Genomic DNA, 27,335 nt, shown 5'->3' with positions numbered 1-27,335 from the left:
ATTTATTCAGCGCTCTTACGGACCTGGGGCAGGCTGGGGTGAGGAGTGGTTAGGAATCCGAGGCTGGCACGTGGGAGGATTTGCTTCCAGATCTCTGGCGGAATTTGGTTGCTGCTTGAAGGAGAATGAGCCAGGTAGCCAGGTAGGAACTTTCTGGTTACTCCACTCTAATGATTCGCTAAGCTCTGAAAACCCGTGCAGATTTTGTTAGTTTTCTGGGACCAGTTTACCACAATTGTTTAGTTAAGGCTCAGAGTCAAGTAGCAGAACTGGCTACTGCTGCACATTAGGGGGAAGCTCACTCTCTATGCGTCTTGGCTTTCCCATCTGTAAAATGGAAAGAATGGACTAGATCTCACAGTTCTTTTCAAGTCTGACTTACGGTGACTGGGAAAGGAGTGGCTGAAATTAACGAGAAAGTAATCAGAATCGCTGATTAGGTAGTCGCCAAACGGATGCTCTTTTACGTTTTGTTTCAGGTTGCAGAGGTGAGTACCGCGGGTCTGAGTGCCAAGCAGGGGTTTATCACGGTGACGGGAAAACAGAGCAGTAGCCTCCACACGAGCACTATTCACACAGTGAAACTCTTTTCACCGAATGACAGATAATTTGGTAACTTCGGATTTAATTCTCTGTAGTTTGTTGGGTCCTCGTCTACCCAAGATTACCGGTACTGTACGTCCTAGCACAACCACTGAGAATGCTGCACCACCTGGAATCCTAGAGCGGACCGGAAGTGAGCGCCGCTCACGGCCGGAACCTGTCGGTCCAACGGCTGGTGTGTTGTGGAGCTGCTGCCTCCGCCTCAGCCGGGGAGTATTTCTCTCAGTTTACTAGTCCAGATTCGAGAGGGTCTGAGCTCCTGAGAGGTGGACGTTGCGGCCGAGGGAGGGGTGCGTGTACGCAGCAACAATCAGGCCTCCTCCTCAGGCAGCTCGTGGTGTGCGAGGAGCCCCTGTCCGTCCCCGCCCAGGCTGCTGGGAGCTCCGGTCTTAGGGGCGACTCTTCCTTTCTGGTTTCCTTGCCTGAGCTCGTATGTATACTCAGGCTTTATTAAGGGCCAACGTGTCCTTGATACCCTCATTTTTCTGTCTTGCAAGTATCCTGCAGCTCAGTTTGCGGCCCTGCAGTTTTAGTGAATAGTTCTGTGCTCGCTATTCCTGATCTTGTCAGAGGATGGCTTCACTTTCGGTGGAATTGCTGGAGTAACTGCCCTGTGTTGTCCTGTAAACAAGTCCTTTTCAAGTGTACCTGTAGTTATCCTTTGTTAAAAGTGTTTCCTTATATCAAAAACTTTCCTGACCTAGGAAGGAAAAAAAAAAAAGCTCAAATAGAATCACCCATCTGCTTAAATCCCAACTAAAGAGATCTTTTCCCTGAGCTATCTAAGCTCGGGATGGAGGCAGCCTCTAGGGCGCTTCCAGCCTTGGCTGGTCAGGTTTCAGAAGAACAAGAAGAGATTATCAAAGTAAAGGTTAAAGAAGAAGACCATTTTTGGGATCAGGAATCCTGCCTACGTAGGAATTTGTCTCATACCAGGGAAATCTCTCGTCAGCGCTTCAGACAGTTTTGCTATCAAGAGACACCTGGGCCCAGGGAGGCTCTGAGTCAACTGCGGGAACTTTGCTGTCAGTGGCTGAGTCCAGAGATACATACCAAGGAGCAGATCCTGGAATTGTTGGTGCTGGAACAGTTCCTGACTATCTTGCCTGAGGAGCTCCAGGCTTGGGTGCGGGAACGTAATCCTGAGAGTGGGGAGGAGGCAGTAACTGTGCTGGAAGATTTGGAGAAGGAGCTTGATGAACCTAGACTGCAGGTGAGAAACTGGCGGTGCCATCATCTGTGGAGAACTTGGGTGCATGGGTCCAGAATGGAGTAAGTGGGAGTAGTTTCACTCTGGTGGCTGCAAATTCTGGTTTGGGCCATTATTTCTTATTTGATCACTGGTGTAGATGAATAGATTCATGCTTATGAGATAACAATCTCTGTGTGATAGATGATCCAAATAAGTAAAGAATTTAAACAAATAGAAAACCTTGATCTATTCCTTACCAGTAGAGAATATGTTTTATTTAGCGACTATGAGATTAAAGAAATATGCAGTAATAGATAAAAATGTACAACAAATTACTAATGTCTTGTATAGATATCTCTTCTTATGATGCCCCCTACTTTTACCATATATGAAAATAAATTAGTGTAAGAAAATATGGAATACCCTCTAGGAGAGACAAATAGAGAAGTGGCCTAATTTAGTAGAATTATCAGGAAACACTGAATCATAAGATCTGGCTGGGTTTATGATAGGTTTTGTTACACTTATTAGCTATGTAACCTTGGGCATATCACACCTCTAGTGCTTTAATGTCTTTATCTGTACAATGAAAGGATTGATTGCATGATTTCCTTGGTTCTTTTCAGTACCTAGAGTTGTTAATATGTAAAGTGTTTTGTGCCCAATATTCTTTTCAGAAGAAGAGAGTATATTTACTTTCTATGACAGTAATTTTAGAACATTATGGATATTGCCAAATACTTTTCCATTTCTGTAGTGATACTATCCATACATTTATCTGAACTTTTTTGAAAATGAATACTTTATGTACACAGTCTGATCTGTTAAATATGTATTTCTGGAATGCAAAATCTTTTAATATGAGATCAGTATGCTGGAAATTGGTCAGTATAATGCTGAAATTCTGCTGGCTCATTTATGTATGAGTTTTCCCAGGAAGTTAATGTGTTGGGCCACCAAGTAGAAGCCACTGAATTCAAAGTATCTGATTACTGCTGAATGCCAGAAGTCATGACGATATGCAATACTGTACATAATGCCCATTTGCTGCCACATCCTTCCTCTGTCTTTTTTGGCCACAGTCTCCGTCTTGGATGTGCTTATTTGCATGGTTCCCTCCCATCTTTGTGCATTTTTTGCTAAACCTTTTTGTATTCCAGAAAATGAGCAAGAAAGGGGTTTGCAAGTGCCACAGAAGCGTGCTGGTGATAAAATTCTGCTAGTGAGTGCAAAAGAAGAAAAGCTTTAACAATTGAAGAAAAGCTCAAAATCATAAAGTGTTTCGAAAAAAATGGAAGAAACTGTGACATTGGTTGGGCAACCAGCATAAAGGAGTCAATGTTGTGTACGATTAGAGCGAGGCTGGGAAAATAAAAGAAAGTTATGTAGCTGGAACAACTGCCGCTGCTACAAAAATCTGTTAGAACAAGGCACAAAGAAATGGAACATTTGTTAAATATGTGGGTTGAATACCAAACAAAGAAACAATTAGGTGCAACCTTTCTCAAAATTAAAGAGAAGGCCTGGCCGGGCGCGGTGGCTCACGCCTGTAATCCTAGCTCTTGGGAGGCCGAGGCGGGCGGATTGCTCAGGGTCAGGAGTTCGAAACCAGCCTGAGCAAGAGCGAGACCCCGTCTCTACTATAAATAGAAAGAAATTAATTGGCCAACTGATATATATATAAAAAATTAGCCGGGCATGGTGGCGCATGCCTGTAGTCCCAGCTACTCGGGAGGCTGAGGCAGAAGGATCACTCAAGCCCAGGAGTTTGAGGTTGCTGTGAGCTAGGCTGACGCCATGGCACTCACTCTAGCCTGGACAACAAAGTGAGACTCTGTCTCAAAAAAAAAAAAAAAAAAAATAAAAAATAAAGAGAAGGCCTTAGCAATATATGGAGACCTTAAGGAAAATGCTGATAATTCTGCAGGGATGCCTTTATTTAGTGCAAATAGTAGCTGGTTTCGTTTCTTCAAGAACCGTTATGCTTTCCACAGTATTAAGCTGTCTGGTGAAGCTACATGTGCAGATGAAGAAGCTGCAGACATTTCAGTTAAGTCAGTGTTAAGAAATTTGATTGATGAAGAAGGCTGGATCAGATTTTCACTTTTTTTTTTTTTTTTTTTCTTTTGAGACAGAGTCTCGCTTTGTTGCCCAGGCTAGAGTGAGTGCCATGGTGTCAGCCTAGCTCACAGCAACCTCAAACTCCTGGGCTCAAGGGATCCTCCTGCCTCAGCCTCCCAAGTAGCTGGGACTACAGGCATTCGCCACCATGCCCGGCTAATTTTTTGTATATATTAGTTGGCCAATTAATTTCTTTCTATTTATAGTAGAGACGGGGTCTCGCTCTTGCTCAGGCTGGTTTCGAACTCCTGACCTGGAGCAATCCGCCCGCCTCGGCCTCCCAGAGAGCTAGGATTACAGGCGTGAGCCACTGGGCCCGGCCCAGATTTTCACTTTTGATGAAACCAGTCTCTGTTAGAAGCAAATGCCCTCAAGGGTCTATACCAGGTGTCCTCAAACTATGGCCTACGGGCCACATGCGGGCTGCCTAGCACATTTATCTGGCCCTCCTGGTGTTTTTGCCGCTGCTGCCTGTCCTGCTTAGCCGCTGACTCATCCCAGGTGCACAGTGGGCACTCTCCAATGGTCTGAGGGACAGTGAACTGGCCCCCTGTTTAAAAAGTTTGAGGACCCCTGGCCTGTACATTTAAGGAGAGAACACTAGATACAGGATTTAAAGCTACAAAGCATCAACTGACTATGATGCTAGGTGCAAATGCCAGTGGAGATTAAAAGTTAAAGCCTGTTGTATTACTCTGCCAATCAGTGAGCTTTAAAAGGAATTGTAAAGACTAGCCACAATGTCTCCTATAGGTCTGAAGAGAGGCCTGGATGACAGTACAGATATTTACTGATCTTTTAGATGATGTTTTTGTAGATGTCATAAAAAACATTGCAAGAGAAAAAAATTGTCTTTTAAAATTCTTATAATCCTCAGGAATACTCAAAGCCACCCTCCCAACAATCACTGAGCTTTCTTCAAATATCAAAATTCTCTTTTTACCTCCTAATACAACTTCTTTAGCTCCTTGATCAGGGTGTGATTTCAGTCTTTAGAGATTATTATTTAAGGTGAACATTCAACATTTTGATTGCACCTACAGGGAGTAACAATGCCCAGTTTTTGAATTCTGGAATCCATTCAGCATTAAACTTGTTGACATGATTATAGGGGTGCTGAAGAATGTCACAAAAGCCTACTTGTATGGGGTGTGGCACAAAATTCTCCCTGATTCATTTCATGATTCCAAAGGCCTTGAGCCTTCCAAAGAGCTCCCCAAAATCAAAGTAAGCTGTGTTGTTCTTCCAAAGGAGGTTAGGTTTAAAGAAATTGAGAGTGAGGATATTGAAGAGCTGCTGCAGTTTCACACAGAGGATCTTTCTACACAAGAGCTGCAACAGTTAGTTGCTGAGGCACAAATGGAAGGTGTAGAGGAAGATGATGCAGTTAAATAAGCTGCCTTACAAGAGTTTTTCATTGCTCAGTTATCTGCTTTAAGTATTATAGAGAAGCAGTGGCAGTGGATAGAAAATAATGACTACAATGCAGAACACAGCAGGACTGCATTTCTTGGCATAAGGTCTTATTTGGAGCCATATAAACAGCTTCTTTATGAATGAAGGAAAATGTTCAAACAGCAAAAACTGGATATGTTTTTATAAGCCAGTGTCAAAGAAATAAAAACAAGCTGATGAGCCAGTGGCAGACCATCTCATGTTTCTGGTAGTATCACTATATTTCTTGGAAAGTGTGCAAGTGCTTCTTCACTTGAACCTCTCATGATGATGTTCTTCTACCCTTGCATCACCCTTTCTTACACATCTTTCTAACAAGATACCATCACCTTTCTAAGGTAAAATCCTATACTTAACAATATTTACTTATTGAATGTCTTTTTGACTATACTTGTATCTTTACTAGAATTGTTACAGTTTTATTAGTGCTCTGGTGACAAAGTTCTGTAGGTTTTAAATAGTTTACCCTTTCACCTTATTTTCTCCATAAATCCTGTTAGTTTTTGTGCAGTTTTGCAGGAAGCATATTTTTTAATACATTCATATTGTACATTATAGCACAAATTCCTATACAGGCAGATTCCCTCTTCTAATCAACGCACCTTTTTTCCTTTGTTTCAAATAAACTATATATACATACACACATATGTATATATATTTTCCCTTAATATGTGCCTTTCTTTTAGAATTTTCTCTTCTAGCTTTGTTGAAAAATGCAGATACTGGTAGGACCGGGTGTTAAGTCAGTTCCCTGGGTAATGTTTGGGGTTATACCCTGATCATATCTGATAGTCTTTCATGTGGCTCAGGGTTATGGATATATCTTAGTCTTGTTGGAGATCAAGTTTGCATAAGTGTTTCTTATTTTTCTCATTTTTGTGTGATTTCTGAGAGAAAGGGGAAATACTTCTGTGGCAGATACTTTTGACTGCCAGCCCAATATATATCTATTCTCCCCTTCTTTCTCCCAACATTACAAAATGTTGGTTTTGTTCATACTGACAGCGTACCTAACTAAATTCTTTTTCAGCCTTACTTGTACTGGAGTTGGCCATGCAATATAGTTGTAGCCAGAGAGAAATAAGCATATTTTCTGGGGGGGTCCCTAGGGAAACTTTTACTTTCCTGATAAAATGGGACAGATGAGTTTAGTTCCACCTTTTCCCATTTCCTGTCTTGAACATGCATGTGATATCTGGAGCTCTGGTAGCCATCTTATGACCATTAAGTGATGATGAGTATGAGGATAAATACTATTATGTTAAGAATGGCAGAGCAGAAATATAAAGACAGCTAGTGTGCCTGACAAACCTTCTAGGTAAGTGAGTTGTGCCAGCAACTACCTTCTTCTGGACTTCTTGTTATGTAACAGAAATAAAACCCTATTTGTTTAAGCCACTATAAGTTAAGCGTTTTAACTTATTTAAAATATATGCATTTCTAATGAATACAGCAATATTTACCATTTTTTAACTAAACATTTATTTCCAGCGTTTTAAAAATCAAACCCAGGTATTATATAGTGAAAGACAAATGACTGTCATAACCAATTTGAAGTAACTTCCGTTTTGTAATTTGTTATTGCTATACCCCAGGGCACCCTTCAAACTTCTGTGGTAGAGCCAGAAGTTGAGTTCCTCTTGTTCCTTCTAAGACCAGGCCCACCTATCTTGGTCCAGTCCCTCTAGTGGCAAAGTAGAGGAATGAAGAGGCTAGATTTGTGTTTGTGTGTGTATATGTATGTGGAAGGTGGAGGAGGCGTCAGTGGGGAATGCATCATAGTGAACCATAGCCACATTTTGTTTCTTAGTTGCTCTAAGAGCTGAGGATGCTTATACTAACTTTACAGAATTGATACAATTGTTTAATTATAAACAGTCATGGCCCTCTTTCCCACATGCTATTTTCCCACAATTATGGAAAGATATGGGCAAACTGAAAAGCTTCCTATTATATAGAGCAGTGTATATAAGATATTAATTAAGATCAGAGAAGAGAAAAGCTTACCAAAGGGAACTGGTTCAGGCACTTTATAAATTTTATTTTATTTTTTATTTTTTATTTTTTTTTTTGAGACAGAGTCTCGCTTTGTTGCCTAGGCTAGAGTGAGTGCCATGGCGTCAGCCTAGCTCACAGCAACCTCAATCTCCTGGCTCAAGCAATCCTTCTGCCTCAGCCTCCCAAGTAGCTGGGACTACAGGCATGCGCCACCATGCATGGCTAATTTTATATATATATATGTATATATATATGTATATATATATATATGGCCAATTAATTTCTTTCTTTTTATAGTAGAGACGGGGTCTCGCTCTTGCTCAGGCTGGTTTCGAACTCCTGACCTCGAGCAATCCGCCCGCCTCGGCCTCCCAGAGAGCTAGGATTACAGGCGTGAGCCACCATGCCCGGCTATAAATTTTATTTTAAAAGAACATTAATTTGGTTTCTTACATATTTTAAACAGTCTAAGAAGAGTAAATTTATAACATGGTGTCCAACTGGGGGGAAAGGAACATGACACAAATGCTTTAAATCCTACCATGATTTCATTATACATGTAGATTTTCATTTCCTCGTATGTCATTGAATATTCCCTTTTGAAATATTCTGGTTTATGTGCAATTTTGGGTTCAATATCCGTGGACATTTTCTGACTATGCAGTAGAGTAAGTTCAACCACTAACACCTTTATAGTCCTTTAACAATTTGAATATCTCATACTGCCTGACGAATCTGCATTATTGGAATTTATGGTTCTGACAGTATTTGTTCTCCACTGATTAACTGGTCTGTAGAATTGGGGGGAGGAATCAACATTGTTGTCGTATAATCTAAAATATCCCAGTTTAATATTAGATGAGCCAGGAAAGTTTTCTCCACAGTGTCTTATATTTTTAATACTAATCACTGTGCATACTAAATCATTTTAGAAACGTCTTTATTCAGTTGAGCATAAATCTGGGGAGATTAGGATGACAATACTAGAAACAAAATAATTTCTCTCCATTGATATTGCTGATGAATATAAAATTATCTTTAATCTATTATACATTTTAAAGCAGAACATTTTCACTAGCTCTAATACCTGAATACTAACATTATGGCCTCTATTTTTCTTTTTTCCTTTTAAAGAGAAAAAAACATGCCCGATCTCATCTGATTTCGGAAGCTACGCAAGTTTGGGCCTGATTAGTACTTGGATGAGAGAAAAAATCATTACAGCATTTAGCATCAGAAATGATGGGATGTTACTAATATGCAAGTTAATACATATATTACCTTTCCTAATCCGGCAAAAATTAGTTAATTCTACATTTTATTTACATTTATTCAAATGTAGGCTAACCTTTGATTATTCTCAATGTATACAAATAGGAGTTGAGAAACTTTAGCTAAGTATCTTAAATAAATCAGGGCATCAGATCAACTGCGTTTTATGGTAATTTAAGTTGTGTTAAAATTTCATTGCATGACTTGCAGTTTAGATTGATTAATGAATAACATTTCTAAGACAGTCTTAAGAACTTATATGTGCATTGGAATTGACTTTTGTACTCATTTCATGGCAGCATCTCCTTTATAGCATCATATGGACACAAAGCTTTTTTTAAAAACAGGTTTGACTTGTTTGAATTTGACATAATAATTGTTTTCCATTGCTTTCCATATCCATTCCAGTTTGTTGCTGTTTGGCATTGAAAATCTCAACACCAGCCTGGATATTAAAAGCATCACTTTCAAATAATAATAGCTTACAGATGGATTTATTTTTCTTTGTGCCTGATCCAGATAAACTACATACAAAAAGCTCATATATGAATATATGAAGTACTATAAATCAAGAAAAAAGACAGATTCCCTAATAGAAAACTGAACAAAAGACTTGAACACCTACTTTGTAAAGGATAACTAATTAGCCAATAAAATTGTAAAATAATTACTCAATCTTATTAGTAATCACAAAAAGTACCATTTTATTCCAACTAGACTGTATTAAATTAAAAATGCTGACATGATCAAATTTTGGTAAAGATGTTGAACTACTGGAATGCTTATGCACTACTAATAGTAAATTCTTATGACCTCTTTGGAAATATCTACCATGTATAACCATATTCCATGATACTCCATGATCTTGCAAACATACTACAAGGTATATATCTAACAGAAACATTCCCCAAAACATGTTAAGGAATATTCATAGCAGCATTATCATAATTGCCAGAAAACTCTAAGCAATTCAAATAAATATCCATTAAGAGTAGCAAGGATGAATATATTGTGGTATTTACAATTGAATACTACACAATGAAAATTAACAAACAGTTGCTACATGCAGCAATGTAGATGAATTTTACAAACATAATGTTAACCAAAGAAGCCAGACAGAATTGAATACATGTTGTATGATTCTGTTTATGCAAAAATAAGCAAGCTGGGTGTGGTGGCTCATGCATGTAATCTGTAATCCTAATACTTTAGGATGCTGAAGGGGGAGGATCACTTGAGCTTAGGCGTTCAAGACTAGCCTGACCAAGAGTGAGACCTGTCTACAAAAAATAGAAAAATTAGCAGAGTTTGGTGGTGTGGGCCTGTAATCCCAGCTACTTGGGAGGCTGAGGCAGGATGATTTCTTGAGCCCAGGAGTTTGAGGTTGCAGTGAGCTATGATGATGCCACTGCACTCTGGCCCGGGTGACAGAGTCATACTCTGTCTCAAAAAAAATTTTTTTTCCGAAGAGCAAAGTAAATCCATGGTGATAGCTGTCAAAGTAATAATTACTTTTGTGGAAGAAGTGGCCTTCTGAGATGCTGGTAATGTTCTATTTCTTGACCTGGGTGGTCCACTTTGTGCTAAGTCATCAAGCTCTACAATTGTGAGTTGTATACTTTTCTCTAAGTTTATAATACTTCAATAAAAATTATATTAAGGGCCGGTGTGGTAGCTCATGCTTGTAATCCTAGCACTCTGGGAGGCCGAGGCAGGTAGATCGTTTGAGCTCAGGAGTTCAAGACCAGCCTGAACAAGAGCGAACCCATCTCTACGAAAAATAGAAATTATATGGACAACTAAAAAAATAATTAGCTGGGCATGGTGGCGCATGCCTGTAGTCCCAGCTACTCAGGAGGTTCAGGCAGGAGGATTGCTTCAGCCCAGGAGTTTGAGGTTGCTGTGAGCTAGGCTCATGCCATGGCACTCTGTCCCAGGCAACAGAGTCAGACTCTTGTCTCAAAAAAAAAAAAAAAAATTAAGAAAAAGATTTCTATCTGGTCGTGATAATCTCCTGCATATTAGCAAGGGTATATGATACCCAGGGCACATTTTAAAATTTTTTATGTCACGTGAATGAAATTATTTTTATAAAGTTAGGGCCTAGTGAGGAAAGTTTTCAGGATTAACCAAATTCACAAATGTCGTCAGAGGACAAGCTAAATTTTCAGTTGGATTTTGCAAGTTAGATGCAGAGCATGAGTTGATTAGTTTTCTACACTAGGATTTTATGCACTGGCAGACCAAATTGTTTTCCTTTGCTTAAGAACATTTGGCAAGACAGATTATTCAAATGGTAAATTTGAGTGCAATATGGTTTTGTTTTGTTTTGTTTTGTTTTTTGAGGATCTCTTGAACTCAGGAGTTCAAGACCAGCCTGAGCAGGAGCAAAACCACATTTCTGCTAAAAAATAGCAAATACTATAAGATAGATTAAATAAACATAAATCAGAGTTTCTGTTATCAGGAAGATTATACCTTCCTTTCTCTTTCTCCTCTTTTTGAAGAACTTTTGCATACAATATTAGACTTAATTATGGAGATGTCATTACTCCTAGCAGTTGCTGTTTTCATAAGGCAGGTTTAGGAGGTTCTTAGCTATTGATTACAGATGCTCTTTGACTTTTGATGGGGTTGTGTCCCATCATAAGTTGCAAATGTTACAGATTGACAATGCATTTAATACCCCTAGCCTCCTGAACATCATAGTTTAGCCTAGTTTACCTTACATGTGCTCAGAACAGAACACTTACATTAGCCTACAGTTGGGCAAAATCATTTAACACAAAGCCTATTTTATAGTAAAGTGTTTTTATGGAATGTTTTATTGAATACATAAACTCATGTAATTTATTGAATACTGTACTGAAATTGAAAAACAGAATGGTTGTATGAGTACTTGAAATATAGCTTCTACTAAATGTGTATGACTTTTGCACCATTGTAAAGTGGAAAAATTGTTACATCTAACCATTGTAAATTGGGAACTGTCTGTACTTACTTTCATTAAGTGCCCAATAGACTCCACAATGGTGGAAATTTGGAATAGATTCTACCTAACATATGTTCACTCCCAGTTTACTTGTTGCTTAATTAACTAACAAAGATCCACATGTAGAAATAAGCAGCAGGTTTGTTAGGTCAATGAAAGCCTCCCTAAATTAGGGTAGTATAACACCCTAGCATTTTGTGTGTGTGTGTGTGTGTGTGTGTGTGTGTGTGTGTGTGTGTGTGTGTGTGGCATTGATGTTTCAGACTTCATCTGAAAGGTTACAGGCAGACACTGTTTCAGTGGAAAAAGTTACAGTAAGTTAGTAACACAAATACAGTGTTATAAGGATAGAAATGCCAGATAGAAACATTCTGGTATCTAGCAAACTCTGCCAAGCAGTGAGCTATTAGTCACCTTCCTGGACTACCACAAGATTCCCTTATTGTAACTATCATTTCTAGGCTTGCATAACAACTGGATAGCATAACAAATACTGGATAGCATAACAATTGAATTTATAGGCCTATATTATAAAGATTTAGTAAATTACACAAATGCTGAAAGAAGGAATATACTAGAGGTTTAAATAGGTTCTGATTTTCCAAAAAAGTGAAACCTAATCAAACACCAGTGTCACAAATGGTGCCATATGAGTAATTTCTAGATAAACATCCTTTTATATTAAAGGCAGTGTTTATTTTAAAGCATTCTCTTACACACTAATTAATTGGTTCAGTTCAATGTCTAGTATCTGACTCGTGTTTTTCATTTTAAATAGAAAGTTCACATTGAATATTTTAATTACAGTACTTTAAAAGTCAGTTGTAATAACTTTTCTTCTGAATATTCCTGCCAAATTAACTTGTGACCATTAATTTCTTCTCCTTTTCATTCTCTTCCTTACTTAACGACATCGTTAGTGAAATAAAATTCCAAGAGAGATCACCTGTCAGTTATTAAGTAACATAAAGAAGTAAGTTGGCCAGGCGCGGTGGCTCATGGCTGTAATCCTAGCACTCTAGGAGGCCAAGGTGGGAGGATTGCTTGAGCTCAGGAGCTTGAGACCAGCCTGAGTAAGAGTGAGACCCTGTCTCTACAGAAAAAAAGTAAGTCGGCAAAACTCAGGGAAGCTGAGGAACAGCCAACCAGCTATTGCCTTTTGAAGTGAATTCTAAGGGGATCACTGCATTAGGTAATAACTTAATGAGATATAGCCAGAGCAGATATCTGTGCTGCCTGGAACTCAAAACTTAAAGACAATAGAAAATGAATTTCTATTTCCTGTCTTAGAAAAAAATAAAAGTAATTATTTAGGTATGAAAATAAAAGGATTAAAAAGCATGTGAACTCCATTCAATGTGTAAATAAGAATGAAAGAATTGCTAGGAAAAACTTGAAGAGTAAAGAAGGGAAATCACCTAACCTAGATACTAATATACCATGAAACCTCTTTAGGTAAAACTGTGGGACTATCATATGGATAGATGGATCAATAAAACAATATGGGGTAGGGAACCTGTGGCCTTAAGACCACATGTGGCATTCTAGATCCTTAAGTGTGGCGTTTTGACTGACTCCAATTTTACAGAACAAATCCTTTTAAAGGCCGGGCGCGGTGGCTCACGCCTGTAATCCTAGCACTCTGGAAGGCCGAGGCGGGCAGATTGCTTGAGGTCAGGAGTCCAAAACCAGCCTGAGCGAGACCCCGTCTCTACCAAAAATAGAAAGAAATTAATTGACCAACTAAAAATATATATACAAAAAATTAGCCTGGCATGGTGGTGCATGCCTGTAGTCCCAGCTACTCGGGAGGCTGAGGCAGTAGTATCGCTGAGCCCAGGAGATTGAGGTTGCTGTGAGCCAGGCTGATGCCACGGCACTCACTCTAGCCTGGGCAAGAAAGTGAGACTCTGTCTCTAAAAAAAAAAAAAGCAGTACAGCAGAGAAAGATGAAGCTCTTCTTGCCTTCTTTGGTGCTTATAAAAGGATAATCTTGAGTCTGTGACTATAACACCCTGAATGCGCCTGATTTCATCTGATCTCAGAAGCTGAAGCTGAGCAGGGTCAGACCTGGTTAGTACTTGGATGGGAGACTGCCTGGGAATACTGGGTGCTGTAGGCTTGCAAAATTTTTTAATAAATTTAGGGGAAAAATGTAAATTAAAAAAGAAAAAAAAGAACAATATTGAAATCACCCGGAAGACATGAGTGACTTCTTCTATATCTTGGATGTGTAGATACTCAAAATCCAAAAGCCATATCAAGAAAAGTATGATAAATTTTTCCATGTAAACTATTTTAAAATGCATGACAGAAAAAACAAAAACCTACAAGCAAAGTCTAAATAATAAATTGGTGAAAATACTTACAAAACATATCATGGGTAGAAGCTAATCTCCTTATAGAAATGCAACAAAAAGTTTGAGACACAAGTAGTTTTCACAGACAAAAAGGCTTTTAAATATATGATAAGATGCTTAACTTCAATCATAAAAGCCAATAACAACTACACTGAGGTACCATTTATCACTTAACAGATTGGCAAAAATTCAAAAGCTCAACAGCACAGTCTGTTGGCCTAACTGGGAACACAGGTCTTCTCATATATTGCTGATGGAGTACAAAATGATATAACCCCTACACATGAGTTTTTGGCATCATCTAACAAATCTATGTATGAATTACTCTTTGACTTAGCAATATCACTTCTGGGAAGTTACTTTGAAAATATATGTCTACAAATAAGAAACAATATAGATATAGTTTCTCATTACAGCATTATTTATAAAAGCAAAATGCTGTAAACAACCTAAATGTCCATCCATATAAGAGTGATTGAATAAACTATGGTATACTAACATAATGTGGCCCTATGCAAACATTAAAAAAACGAGGGGCCAAGCGTGTGACTCACACCTGTAATCCTAGCACCTTGGGAGGCCGAGGCAGGAGGATCACTTGAGGCCAGAAGTTCTACACCAGCCTAGGCAATACCAAGAGCTTGTCTTTATAAAAAATAAAAACATCAGCCAAGCATGGTGGCATGTGTCAGTAGTCCCAGCTGCTTAGAAGGCTGAGGCAGGAGGATTGCTTCAGCCTGAGAGCTTGAGGTTGCAGTGAGCTATGATGACACCACTGGACTCTAGCTTGGGCAACAGAGTGAGACGCTATCTTTAAAAAAAAAAAAAAGAGGATATCTGTGAACTGGTATCAAATGATTTCCAGATAATTTTATATTAAGTAAATGAAGGTGTGAACTAGTATACATAATAAGAAAGAAAAAAGAAATAAGTATACACACCCTTGTATTCAATTTGTATACAGTATATGCACACACTTATAAGTAAATATACATACATTTACATGCTAATGTATATATGTGTATACATATATTTTACAAAAATAAAGCAGCAACTAAAAGTTTCTTTGGGGCAGGGGTAAGAGTAGAATGCAGGCTATAAGAATATGAGGAAGACTTCTCTGAATATTTTGATTTTTTTGATACCATGTAAATGGTTTCAGTATTTATAAATATATATTAGATTGAAAATGATTAAAAACAGGCAGAAACAAGTGAACCCAACTGTATATCAAATTAATCAAATAATAAAAAATTCAGGTAACTTGAACATGGTATTCTGACTATACTCTTAGTGGGATTCTGTCTAGAGAAGGATATATACATTTGCAAAGACATACTGAATTTTACCTACTAGGTATGTCATTGGAAGTGTTCTACAGCACAAAGTTAGTGTTGTAATTCTGAAACTATTTTGTTTTTATTGTAGGATAAAGCAAATGAATAAATATATTTATATTGTTTTGAACTTTTCTTTTCCACTGTGGGAGAAGGAGATACAAATATGGTATGTGGAAAAGTGAGGAAACCATATGGTGGTGAAATTGAATTGTTCATGATATTTTAGAAAATCTAGGCCCAGTGCGGTGGCTCATGCCTGTAATCCTAGCACTCTGGGAGGCTGAGGCGGGCGGATCGTTTGAGCTCAGGAATTATAGACCAGCCTGAGCAAGAGCAACTCCCGTCTCTACTATAAATAGAAATAAATTAATTGGCCAACTAAAAAATGTATATAAAAAAATTAGCCGGGTATGGTGGCGCATGCCTGTAGTCCCAGCTACTCCAGAGGCTGAGGCAGAAGGATTGCTTGAGCCCAGGAGTTTGAGGTTGCTGTGAGCTAAGCTGACACCACGGCACTCTAGCCTGGGGAACAGTGTGAGACTCTGTCTCAAAAAAAAAGAATTCAGTGAAGACTGATTTTTTTTGTCCTTCTTCTTACATTCTACTGTAGTGGAAAAATGTTTTGAGGTTTAGCTATGACAAACCATAATTATTTATATTGATTACCAAATGTATCTGTTTGTCTTCAGGTCCCACAAGACACATATGGGCAGGGAGTTCCTATGGAAGAAATGACCCCTCTAGATTCTGCAAAGGAATCCTTAGGCACCCAGCTCCAGTCTATGGAAGACAGAATGGAATGTGAATCTCCAGAGCCACACTCACTTCAAGATAATGGTGAGAATAATTTAATTCTGGCAAAGAGTTTGAGACTTGGGAGAGGAAGGGATCTAGTCTTTTAAAAGTCATCAAACCTCATTCTATTTCAGCTTCTAGTGAATGTAGCTGAAGGAAAAGTCAACCAGTATAGCATAATGTTATTAAAGGAGCTAAATTAAACAGATAATAATGTCAAAATTAGTTGACTATAATATTTCCAATGGATACTTTGCAATGGAGTAAATAAATAATTGTGGATAAATCAGGGATACTTTTGTATGTAAATATTGAGCACTTGTCAGGTTAGCCATAGGTCCCATTACTATAGCCACTGCCTCCAATTTTTGTCACATAATGGCTGTCTAAAACTTTGAAATACTATTTAGAAATTACACCGAAGAATATGGAATTTCTAAAGTCTACATCCATTAGTGTTCTAAGGTCTGTTAATGCTATAATGAATAGTGGGGGTGGAAGCACAGAGTGGCCTAATTGTGGAGTAACTGTCTTCCAAAAAAGGTTAAGTGTAATGAATACAACGTTTTTCTCCTCTTATAGCACTATATTTCCTATTCTGTGCTCATTATAGACTTACTAATGTTGATTCTACTAACTTCTGTGGCTCATATTCTTCTGGTTCTCATTTACATTGACCTGTATTCCTTTTCTCTTCCAAATTCATCCTTGTTTACCTTCCTTTTCTGCATATAGCGCCATAGCATGGCACAAAATAGATCAGCATGGAAAGAAATTGTTCTATTACATTTTGAGATAGCATTTACCATGATGTATTGTCATTTTCTTATAAAGTTAATCAACAAATTGGTATTGTACACTTTTAAATATAGGAATATGTTAGATAACATGAAAGATACTAGAAAAATAAGTGATATATGTTTCTTTAAAGACTTACAATCTTATTAGATCTGCTTTTGAAACAGTTAAAGAAAAAAGTGTTATAGTGCTAACTTGTACTATAAATAGATTATGTTTTTCAGGAAAGGAGAACTCACTGTGCATTTAAATTTAATCATCAAGGAAGTCTTACTGGAACACTTGAGAGTTAAGTGAGGCCAAAACAGTAACATATCATTAATTTTAACCTAGTTTTAGAAATTATGAATATTAGGGATGATTTAAATGTTCTAGGTCAGTATTTGGAATGCAAATTAGTAGTATAAACAATGTTGACTTGAGAGAAAGAATTTTTTTCCAAACAGCTATGAGATGGTATGGAGGTGACAAGCTAATTTGATTTTTATTTTTATATTATAAAAATTTTATCTTTTTCTTTTCTTCTTCTTCTTTTTCTTTTTTTCACTGCCACCTGGTCTGTGTCCTATGCTAATTTGATTTTTTTAAAATGTTTTCTTAAGACTTAGTAAGCTAAGTTTGAAGCATTCTAAGGTTTTTGTTATTATGAATATTCTAAACATTTTTCAATATGCTTAAGTCAGATATTTTTCACTAGTTCAGACTCATCTACTATTCTTACTTCATCAAAATTGGTGATGAAGATATTTGTATTGAGTTTGTAGTTTTACAAACCCCAAAAGGGAGCTGATATAAATATATTGTGTTGGAAATTAAGCCCCAAATGTTGATATAACAGCTAACCTGACTGAATAAAACAGAAAATGTGGTATAGTCTGCAGATTAAAAAAAAAAAAATCTATTTCTGTATTGCTGAGGCTTCTCTAGCCAAAAAAAGTTCTTGTGTAATAAATAAATACAAGCATTAATTTGCATCCTGTTTTAGGTAAAACAGTGCTTTACTTTAAGGCTAATCCTGGATACTGCCCTGAAAAGTCATATAGCTGGCTTTCTACTTTTAATGTGTCAGAATTTTTTGTTCCTCATTGGAGTTCTTCATTTACCCTTTGTTTATTCTACCAACATTGGACTCCCTGACCAAAATGGCATCCCCCTTTTGTGTGTCCATAGCTCCTACTTCTACCTTAAGTTCCATTGGTTACTTGGTCAATGTATGTATTTTAAAGTATATTTCCAAATATCCTTAATTGATTTTTTCTTTTATATTTTAGGGTCATTTTTGTGGCTTTCCATGATGTCTCAAAACATGGGTGATGATAACCTCAGTAACTTAGATACTAATGAAACAGAAATTGAACCAGAAGACATGAGAGAAAAGTTCTTCAGAAGCTTAGCAGTATTACTGGAAAACAAAAGTAATAATACTAAGATATTTTCTAAAGCAAAATACTGCCAATTGATAAGGGAAGTGAAAGAGGCTAAAGCTAAGGCAAAAAAGGAATCAGTTGACTACCGTCGCTTGGCTAGATTTGATGTGATTCTTGTGCAAGGAAATGAGAAGCTGATTGAGGCTATAAATGGAGAAACAGATAAAATACGGTATTACTTACACAGTGAGGACTTATTTGACATTCTGCATGATACACATCTCAGCATTGGACATGGCGGACGTACCCGCATGGAAAAAGAGTTACAGGCAAAATATAAGAACATCACAAAAGAAGTTATAATGCTATACCTGACACTCTGTAAACCATGCCAACAGAAAAATTCAAAACTCAAGAAAGTTCTAACATCAAAACCAATTAAGGAAGTTAATTCAAGATGCCAAGTAGATCTTATAGACATGCAATTGAATCCTGATGGGGAGTATAAATTTATTATGCATTATCAAGACCTTCATACAAAATTAAGTTTTTTGCGGTCATTAAAATCTAAAAGGCCTAAGGAAGTTGCACATGCTCTTTTAGATATTTTTACAATTATTGGAGCCCCTAGTGTCCTACAATCTGACAATGGAAGGGAATTTTCAAGTCAGATTGTCAGTGAACTCAGTAATATTTGGCCAGAATTGAAAATTGTCCATGGGAAGCCCCGAACCTGCCAAAGCCAAAGTTCTACAGAACAAACTAATGAGGATATAAAAAAGAGGATTTTTTCCTGGATGCAAACTAATAACTCTTCACACTGGGCTGAATTTTTGTGGCTCATTCAGATGACCCAAAACCAGCCGTATCACAGAGGCATGCAGCAAACTCCATGTGAAAGTACATTTAGCTCTGAAGCTAAACTGGGTCTGTCCCACTCTGAATTAACTGAGGAACTTGTTGCCAGCCTGCACTCAGAAAATGAATTAGATCAAGTTGACAAAGAGTTAGAAAATAGTCTCAGAACCCAGTATGAAGAAAACATTGAGACAGGAACAGAGAGTAGTGATATTGAAGAGAACCTTTCTATTATTCCTAAAGTGGCTGAAAAAAACTCTCCTGAGAGGAGATTGAGATTTTTATCCTGTGTAGTTTGTGAAAAAGAATGCACAGGTGCTAATAGTTGTATATCATGTGACGGAAATGTCCATGCAGTATGTGGAGTGCCTTCTCAACATGAGACTAAAGGCTGTGGTCACCAGATAACTTGTAGTCTTTGTTACAAAACCAGCACAATGAAAAGGAAACATGATGGGATTCAAAGAAGTTTGCCTGTTCAACCTTCCAAAATGATAAAGCCATCAGAGACACCCTTTTCACGAGACAAAGTAGGGAATTGGGTAAGAGTTTGAGTATCTGCTCTAGATTAATGCAGGGAAAGGGCCTCACTACATTTTACTGTGATCATTATGAATAAGAATTATTTAACAAGGTATACAAAAGCACATTTTGATCACCTTGGATATATTTTTCCCAAAGAAAGGGTAATTACTTTTTGTTGGTTTGTTTATTTTATTTTTTTTATGTTCTACTGTTTTGAGATATAGCAAAATGGGTAATTACTTTCAATGCCTCCCCCTCTTTTTTTTTTTTTTTAAGTTGGAAGTTATAACTTTGAAGGCTGCTTTATTTATTGTTCCAGGGTGATGAACAGTATCTCTTTTACTCTTTTCTGATGTCAGGCGTTTATTAGGGAACTGAGAGAGCCAAGATTGAGGTGATAAATAGTATGTATGATGGTATGTTTCTACAGAAGTATGAATTTGAGAACAGACGAATTTAATGTCACTTTGTTTCAACTGTATGTGAGCTTGAGTGGGGAGGCTAGCTAAGAAAGGATATTTCGAATCAAGTGAAGAAGTATTTAGGAGGGGTGGGGGTGATAAATTTAGTTGGAAAATAATGGGTTAGTGTTGAGAAAGAGTTCAGTTTTAGAATTCTAATGGAAAGCCTGAGATAAGGCCAAAAAAGATTTTAAACCAGTAGGCTTTATGAGGTAATGGTTAATGTTTTGAAATATGGAGGTTACACATGGGTTAGGCCAGCAGTACTCAAAGTGTGATCTGTAGACCAGTGCTAGCCTGAAAATGATTTTTTATCATTCCATAATGAGTTAAGTATAAAAATTGGGAGAAGTATTTAGATACATTTGTAACAATGATTTGACATTGGTGTAACATCTAAGCATATGATTAATGGACTCATCTTACTGAATATATTAATAGACCCATTTGGGTGTTATTAAATTCTCAAGGTAAGTCACATGTGGTAGCAGTTGTAAATACAATAGATTCACATTTCAGTGTGTGATATTTTATGTTTGGTTTATCAGCTATAATCCAAAGATATATAAAACTGAGAAAATGTAAGCATTTGTTTATTTTTATAACTCAATTTTAAAGTAATCTTTATTTTTAATCAAATCTAGTTTTTAATTTGTGGTTTAACATTATTAACTAAGAAAAGTAAAATTTGTACTATTTATTTTTAATCCTTATTTGCAGAGGACGAAACAAACTTCACTGGACTTTTTTGTCAAGAAAAGACACACCTTTTCTGAATACAGAAGTAGTAATAGAAGAAATGATAATAATAGAAGACATCTTGAAGAAGGGAAAACCAAAAGAGTTCATGCTAGTTTTACTCGGAAATATGACCCTTCATATATTGAGTTTGGTTTTGTAGCTGTAATTGATGGTGAAACACTGAAACCACAGTGTATTATCTGTGGAGATGTACTGGCTAATGAAGCAATGAAACCATCAAAACTTAAGCGACATTTATATTCAAAACATAAAGAAATAAGTTCACAACCAAAAGAATTCTTTGAAAGAAAGAGTAGTGAGTTAAAAAGTCAACCAAAACAGGTATTCAATGTTTCTCATATAAATATTAGTGCTTTGCGGGCTTCATATAAAGTAGCACTTCCAGTTGCTAAATCTAAAACACCTTACACAATTGCTGAGACACTAGTGAAAGATTGCATCAAAGAAGTTTGCTTGGAAATGTTGGGTGAATCTGCAGCAAAGAAGGTAGCTCAAGTACCACTTTCCAATGACACCATAGCTCGACGTATTCAGGAACTAGCTAATGATATGGAAGACCAACTCATAGAACAAATAAAGTTAGCAAGGTATTTTTCATTGCAACTTGATGAATGCCGAGATATTGCTAACATGATAATTCTTTTAGTCTATGTGAGGTTTGAACACGACGATGATATAAAGGAAGAATTCTTTTTTTCAGCCTCTTTGCCCACAAACACAACTAGCTCAGAACTATATGAAGCTGTGAAGAATTATATTGTTAACAAATGTGGTTTGGAATTTAAGTTTTGTGTAGGAGTATGTTCTGATGGTGCAGCTTCAATGACAGGAAAACATTCTGAAGTGGTTACCCAGATTAAGGAACTTGCACCAGAATGTAAAACAACACACTGCTTCATTCATCGAGAAAGTCTTGCTATGAAAAAAATATCAGTTGAACTAAATAGTGTGCTTACTGACATAGTAAAAATTGTGAATTATGTAAAATCTAATGCATTAAATTCAAGATTATTCTCTTTGCTATGTGATAATATGGAAGCTGATCATAAGCAACTGTTAATGCATGCAGAGATACGGTGGTTATCACGGGGGAAAATTCTGTCAAGGATGTTTGAAATACGAAATGAACTCTTAGTGTTTCTGCGAGGCAAGAGACCTGCTTGGTCCCAACTTTTTAAAGATGTAAATTGGACAGCCAGACTTGCTTATTTGTCTGATATCTTCAGTATTTTTAATGATCTCAATGCTTCTATGCAAGGAAAGAATGCAACATGTTTTTCAATGGCTGATAAGATTGAAGGACAAAAACAGAAGTTAGAAACTTGGAAAAATAGAATTTCTGCAGATTGTTATGACATGTTCCATAATTTAACAACAATTATCAGTGAAGTAGGGAATGATCTTGATATTGCATATCTGAGAAAAGTTATCAGTGAACATCTTACAAATTTGCTAGAATGTTTTGAATTTTATTTTCCATCAAAAGAAGATCCACGCATAGGAAATTCATGGATCCAAAATCCATTTCTTTCATCAAAAGGTAATTTAAATTTAACTGTAACTCTACAGGATAAGTTGTTGAAGCTGGCTTCTGATGAAGGATTGAAAATAAATTTTGAAAATACAGCATCACTTCCTTCGTTTTGGATAAAAGTTAAACATGAATATCCTGAGCTTTCAGAGATTGCTTTAAAATCTCTTCTTCCATTCCCCTCAACATGCCTGTGTGAGACTGGGTTCTCTACGTTAAGTGTTATTAAAACGAAACATCGAAACAGTTTAAATATACATTATCCCCTGAGAGTAGCATTATCATCAATCCAACCTAGATTAGACAAATTGACAAGCAAGAAGCAAGCTCACTTATCACACTAAAAATTTTGAATATTGATATATAAGTTCATTCAAAGTATACATATAGACATTTAATGTGACAATTTATTATTTCACTTTAAACTTTCTGTTTAGTTACACTTATGGAAGTATGAAAAGTTATGAGTAAAATAGCAATTTTCTAAATTGCCTATATGTACACTTTCAATGAAGAATGTGTATAGTTTTTATAATTCTTTTATTTTTCTTGTTATATTTATTAAAATATCTTAAATCTGTTGATTCTAATATTAAAAAATTTGGCCTTGTATTTTGTTTGTCTTTTTTTAAATTTTTATATTTCATTAGCATGTTAAGATTGTAGGACAACTTCAGGAGGGAGAACAATTTCTCTGAAATGCAGACTAGGTCAGCAAATCTAGGAAGGGAAGGGAATCACTAAGGTCAGTAAGATATTAAATTTGTTAAGCTGATCTAGGATGGTTAGATTGGAAGTTGATGTTAAGTTTGTTTGGTAGATGCATGTTCAGACAGAGTGTGTAAGTGGGTGAAGTGGAGAGTGACACTTATCTTGTCATGGTGTTAGTGTTTTGGATTCACATTGATAAATCCTGATGTCATAAGGGTTGGGGATTGGGCCATAATGACAAGTTTATGATAGAAGGTTTTTAGACCTTGCTAGAGCTGCTTGCCTTTAAGGTGCTCTGGAACAAAATCAGGTATTACTGGCATCTCAAGCAGACTTAACAACCTTTATTGTTGTTTGGAGGTGATTCAGAAAAATGCCACACATACCTCTTCTTGTGTCTGTGTGCTCACTTAGAATGACTGAAAACAAACTATTAGCACAGGGCAGGTTCTTTAGGGTACAAACACACAGAATCCTTGAGGAAAAGGACAGTCTTTTCCTACACAGGGTAGCAACATTACAGCAAGTGCTTCTTTTCAAAGAAATGTAACATTCAAAGTTGAAGAAAGGAAAAATATTTAGTGACACAAAATAGCACTAATAATTTAGCCTATTGGTAAAAAAGTTCCAAAGATCCCAAAAACCTTTTAAAGTAGAAGAAACATTCATATTTAGTTCTGAAATCTCAGTTATGTTTTACTGTGTATTTGTTTTAATAAAATCTTACACCTTTTTTTTTTTAAAAAAAAACTAGTAGTTGTAGATAGATTTAGTAGAAAGTAGTTTAATTCTTCCCACCCAAAACTTATGTGCCCTCTCTCCTATCTGAACATATTGTGGAACTAAGGGATTTAAAAATGTTTATTTTACCATTTATTTTATTGATTGAATAAAGTATTGTGTTTCCAATTTTTTAATTTTAAAATATAACATGTAGTGACTCTATATTTATTTCTGTAAATTCCTAAAGTGCTCTGGAAGAAAATAAACTGAAAGGAATTAAGAATGCATTTTACAAGAGAACTAAATTCCCTTATTTTCTATCTGAGATAAAAGTCTTGGATGTCTGAGGTTGGTTCAAAGCTTTCTCTGATACTTGATTTGGATGCCTGCCTATTTTTTCTGCAAATGATTCAGTGCCATCAGGCTAAATCCTTTACCTTTTGAAGATGTATGAATATTTGTCTTTCCTCCTTTCCCTCCCTGTTTGTTTTATTGTCTTACTGAACATTCTTTTTTTAATGAAACAGCTTTATTGAGATCTTTATTGAGATCATGAAATCTCATTGTATATTCTTAACATGAATTTGATGCTAGTGATTTTGTAGATAACTGATTTTTCTCTTCCTATTTTCTGCTTGTTTTGCAGTGAGTTCACATGTCTATAAACATGTGTATGAATATACTGCAAAGGTGTATTTGTTGTACTTACGACTACTGTATGCAATACTGTTTGTTTCCATCTATCGTGTACATGTGTATTTTTTTAAGAAATTGTATTTATGTATAACAAGAAGTTGTGCTGAACTTTTTCTATTACCCAAATGGCAACTAGGGAGGGGTCAAAGATGGGTCAAGGAAATGCTAAGTACTTCATATTCTAAAGAAAGCTGATAATGGCTAGAACCAGAACCCCACCATCCACCACCCCCAAGCATAGCACCCAGACATAACTTGAAGGATGATTAAGAAGTGGTAGAATTGGTTCCCAACATTGTGCTTTCTACCCAGAGAATCACTGATAGTGATTAGAGTTGCCTTCAGGAAGGAGAGACTCAAATTTTATTTTCAGATTAGGTGTTAATTTAGGCAACAAACTTAATCATCTGCTCTCTGCCTATCTGATTGCGTTGAGGTAGGGGTGAAAGGGAGAAGTTAGACTTGCAGTAGCTCAGTTTGCAGTCCCACAATTTGGTGTGGCAAAGATATGTAAGTTCCTGTGGGTAGGTGACACCAAGGGATGTAATTAAGTCTGAGCCCTTAGCTAGTGTGTCACGTAGGAAAACTGTCCACCATCCAGGAGAACTGCCCAACAAAGGATGTGGGCATGTATACCTTTGGGCAGCTGAAGGAGGTAAAAGAGGTTAAACTACCTATCCATATATCTGTGGGTAAGGCTCCCACAAATGTCTTGAAGAATTCTCACACGTTCCCCTTGACAAAGGTAGAATTTTAGGGCTTAGTCAGAGGACAAGTTACCAATTTACACTTCCAATTTGTGTGTGTACATATTTTGAAATTTGGGGGCTAAACTTGACCTTCTAGCAAGGCTTATTGTCATGAATATGTCTGCGTTGGGGGAAGCAGGATAGAAGAAGTTGCAGTTGTGGGACCAGGTGGCCTGTGCAACTTTATACCCAGATCCTCTATACTGCCTAAGTCACCTGGGTTGAAGACCTTTTCTCCTTCAGCTCTGGTGGTGAAAAGCTTGAGAAAGAACCAAAGTGAGAAGAAAAGGCAGAGTGGTGCTTTTATAGCAAAGGAAGGTGGATAGAGATTACTTGAATGATGTTAGTGGTACAAACTGGGCCTTTGGAGACCCCCATTCTGGATTGGCTGGCTCCTTAGGTATTTCAGACACTGAAAAGAATCTTGGGTCAGGTGCTAAAGAGGATCCCTGTTAGAGTCTCCTTCTCTTATGTGGTTGTGTACTTTCTGCAGTGAATCTCTCCTGCATAATAACTTCCAGAATTTCTTTTCCAGTGTTCACCAAGATAGAAAGATTGTGAAAGTTCCAAACATTATACAACTAGAAATTATCATGATCAGGAAATGAGACATTTATTTACCGGTTCAAAGAATGTACTATGTGCTTTGTATTCTGAAATGTTTGTATTAAATTGAGTTTATAATCAATTTGTTATTATGATTGATAGAGTTATACTTGTTTTAATTAATCAAACCCTGAGCGCATTAAAAACATAAAAAGGGAAAGAGCATGAGGTTGTTTTGGACTATATGACTTTTAAGAGTTTGTGATTATGCTGAAAGAATATTTTGGGTGTTTTTTTTTAAGGATTTAAATGCAATTTAGGCTGGGTGTGGAGGCTCATGCTTGTAATTCCAGCATTTCGGGAGGTGGAGACAGGAAGATTGCTTGAGGCTAGGAGTTCAAGATCAACCTGGGCAACATAGTGAGACCCAGTCTCTACAAAAAATGTTTTAAAAAAATAGCCAGAAGTGGTAGTGCATGCCCATAGTCCTCACTACTTGAGAGACCAAGGCCAGAGGATCTCTTGAGCCCAGGAATTGGAAGCTGCAATGAGCTATGATTGTGCTACTGCACTCCATCCTGGGAGACAGAGTGAGACCTTGTCTCTTAAAATAAATAAATAAATAAAATAAATTTGCAAATTAATTTCTGTTTGAAATCCTGAGAGTTCAAATTTTTCAAATTGCCATTTACCTATTTAAAAAAACCTCTCTCAGTTAACTTGAGGAACCAAAAGTGAACTCAGAAACAGGAGCACAGAAGAAGGCAGGGTGATATATGATGGGAAAAGATGGCTAGAAGTGAGGATCACAGGTGAACAGAAGGTAGTTCCTAAAAATAAACCAAGTTGAGCAGTTCAGCCTTAATCCTGGAGGCACTGGCTAAAGGATTGATAAGTAGAAGGTGGCTTGAATTACATTTTAGCAAAATTTTTGTGGCTACAATGTGAAAAATAGATTGGAGTGTTGGTGGCAAGGACCCCAAGAAGAATTTTGTAATGAAACAGATTAACGGTAATGGTATGAACTAGGGAAATGTTAGTAGAGATTAAATAGAATGTACAGTTTTGAAAGCTTCATATTATAAAGGTTCCAGTTTGCAATTTTGTTGGAAATGCTAATAGAGGTTTCATACACTGTTATATCTATGTCTAAAATAAAAGCAAAGGGTTAATATTTACTAAGCGACATTTAAAAAGAAAAACATGAATGTGCACATTGGCTTATACCTGTAATCCCAGCACTTTGGGAGGCTGAGGTGGGAGGATTCCTTGAGGCCAAGAGTTCAAAACCAGCTTGGGCAACAAAGCAAGATCCAGTCTACAAAAAATGAAAAAATTAGCTAGGCATGGTGGTATGCACCTATTGTCCCAGCTACTTGGGTGACTGAGGCAGGAGCATTCCTTGAGCCCAGGAGTTGGAGGCTGCAATGAACTATGTTCCTGTTACTGCACTCCATTCTGGATGACAGAGTAAGATCCT

The 27,335-nt window shown here is 37.0% G+C and overlaps 1 protein-coding gene across 1 annotated transcript; it reads left to right on the top strand.

The window, feature by feature from the left end:
• Window positions 1–26,223, top strand: SCAND3 (SCAN domain containing 3). The gene is made up of 4 exons (XM_012742087.3): window positions 1–1,816; window positions 16,023–16,170; window positions 18,198–19,693; window positions 20,858–26,223. Exons 1-4 carry the CDS (start codon window positions 1,397–1,399, stop codon window positions 22,772–22,774), a joined length of 3,981 nt encoding a protein of 1,326 aa, XP_012597541.1. The 5' UTR covers window positions 1–1,396; the 3' UTR covers window positions 22,775–26,223.
• Window positions 26,224–27,335: the final 1,112 nt, after the last annotated feature.

This window comes from Microcebus murinus, chromosome 15 (assembly GCF_040939455.1).
Source record: "Microcebus murinus isolate Inina chromosome 15, M.murinus_Inina_mat1.0, whole genome shotgun sequence".
Classification (NCBI taxonomy): Eukaryota; Metazoa; Chordata; class Mammalia; order Primates; family Cheirogaleidae; genus Microcebus; species Microcebus murinus.
The sequence above is the reverse complement of the archived record's forward strand: the minus strand, read 5'-3'. Positions and strand labels throughout refer to the sequence as shown.

Coding starts and splice junctions, on each gene's coding strand:
- SCAND3 (XM_012742087.3), top strand. CDS start 1,397: ATGGAGGCAGCCTCTAGGGCGCTTCCAGCCTTGGCTGGTCAGGTTTCA. Junction 1,817..16,022: donor TTGATGAACCTAGACTGCAG/GTGAGAAACTGG, acceptor GTTTGTCTTCAG/GTCCCACAAGACACATATGG. Junction 16,171..18,197: donor ACACTCACTTCAAGATAATG/GTGAGAATAATT, acceptor TTTATATTTTAG/GGTCATTTTTGTGGCTTTCC.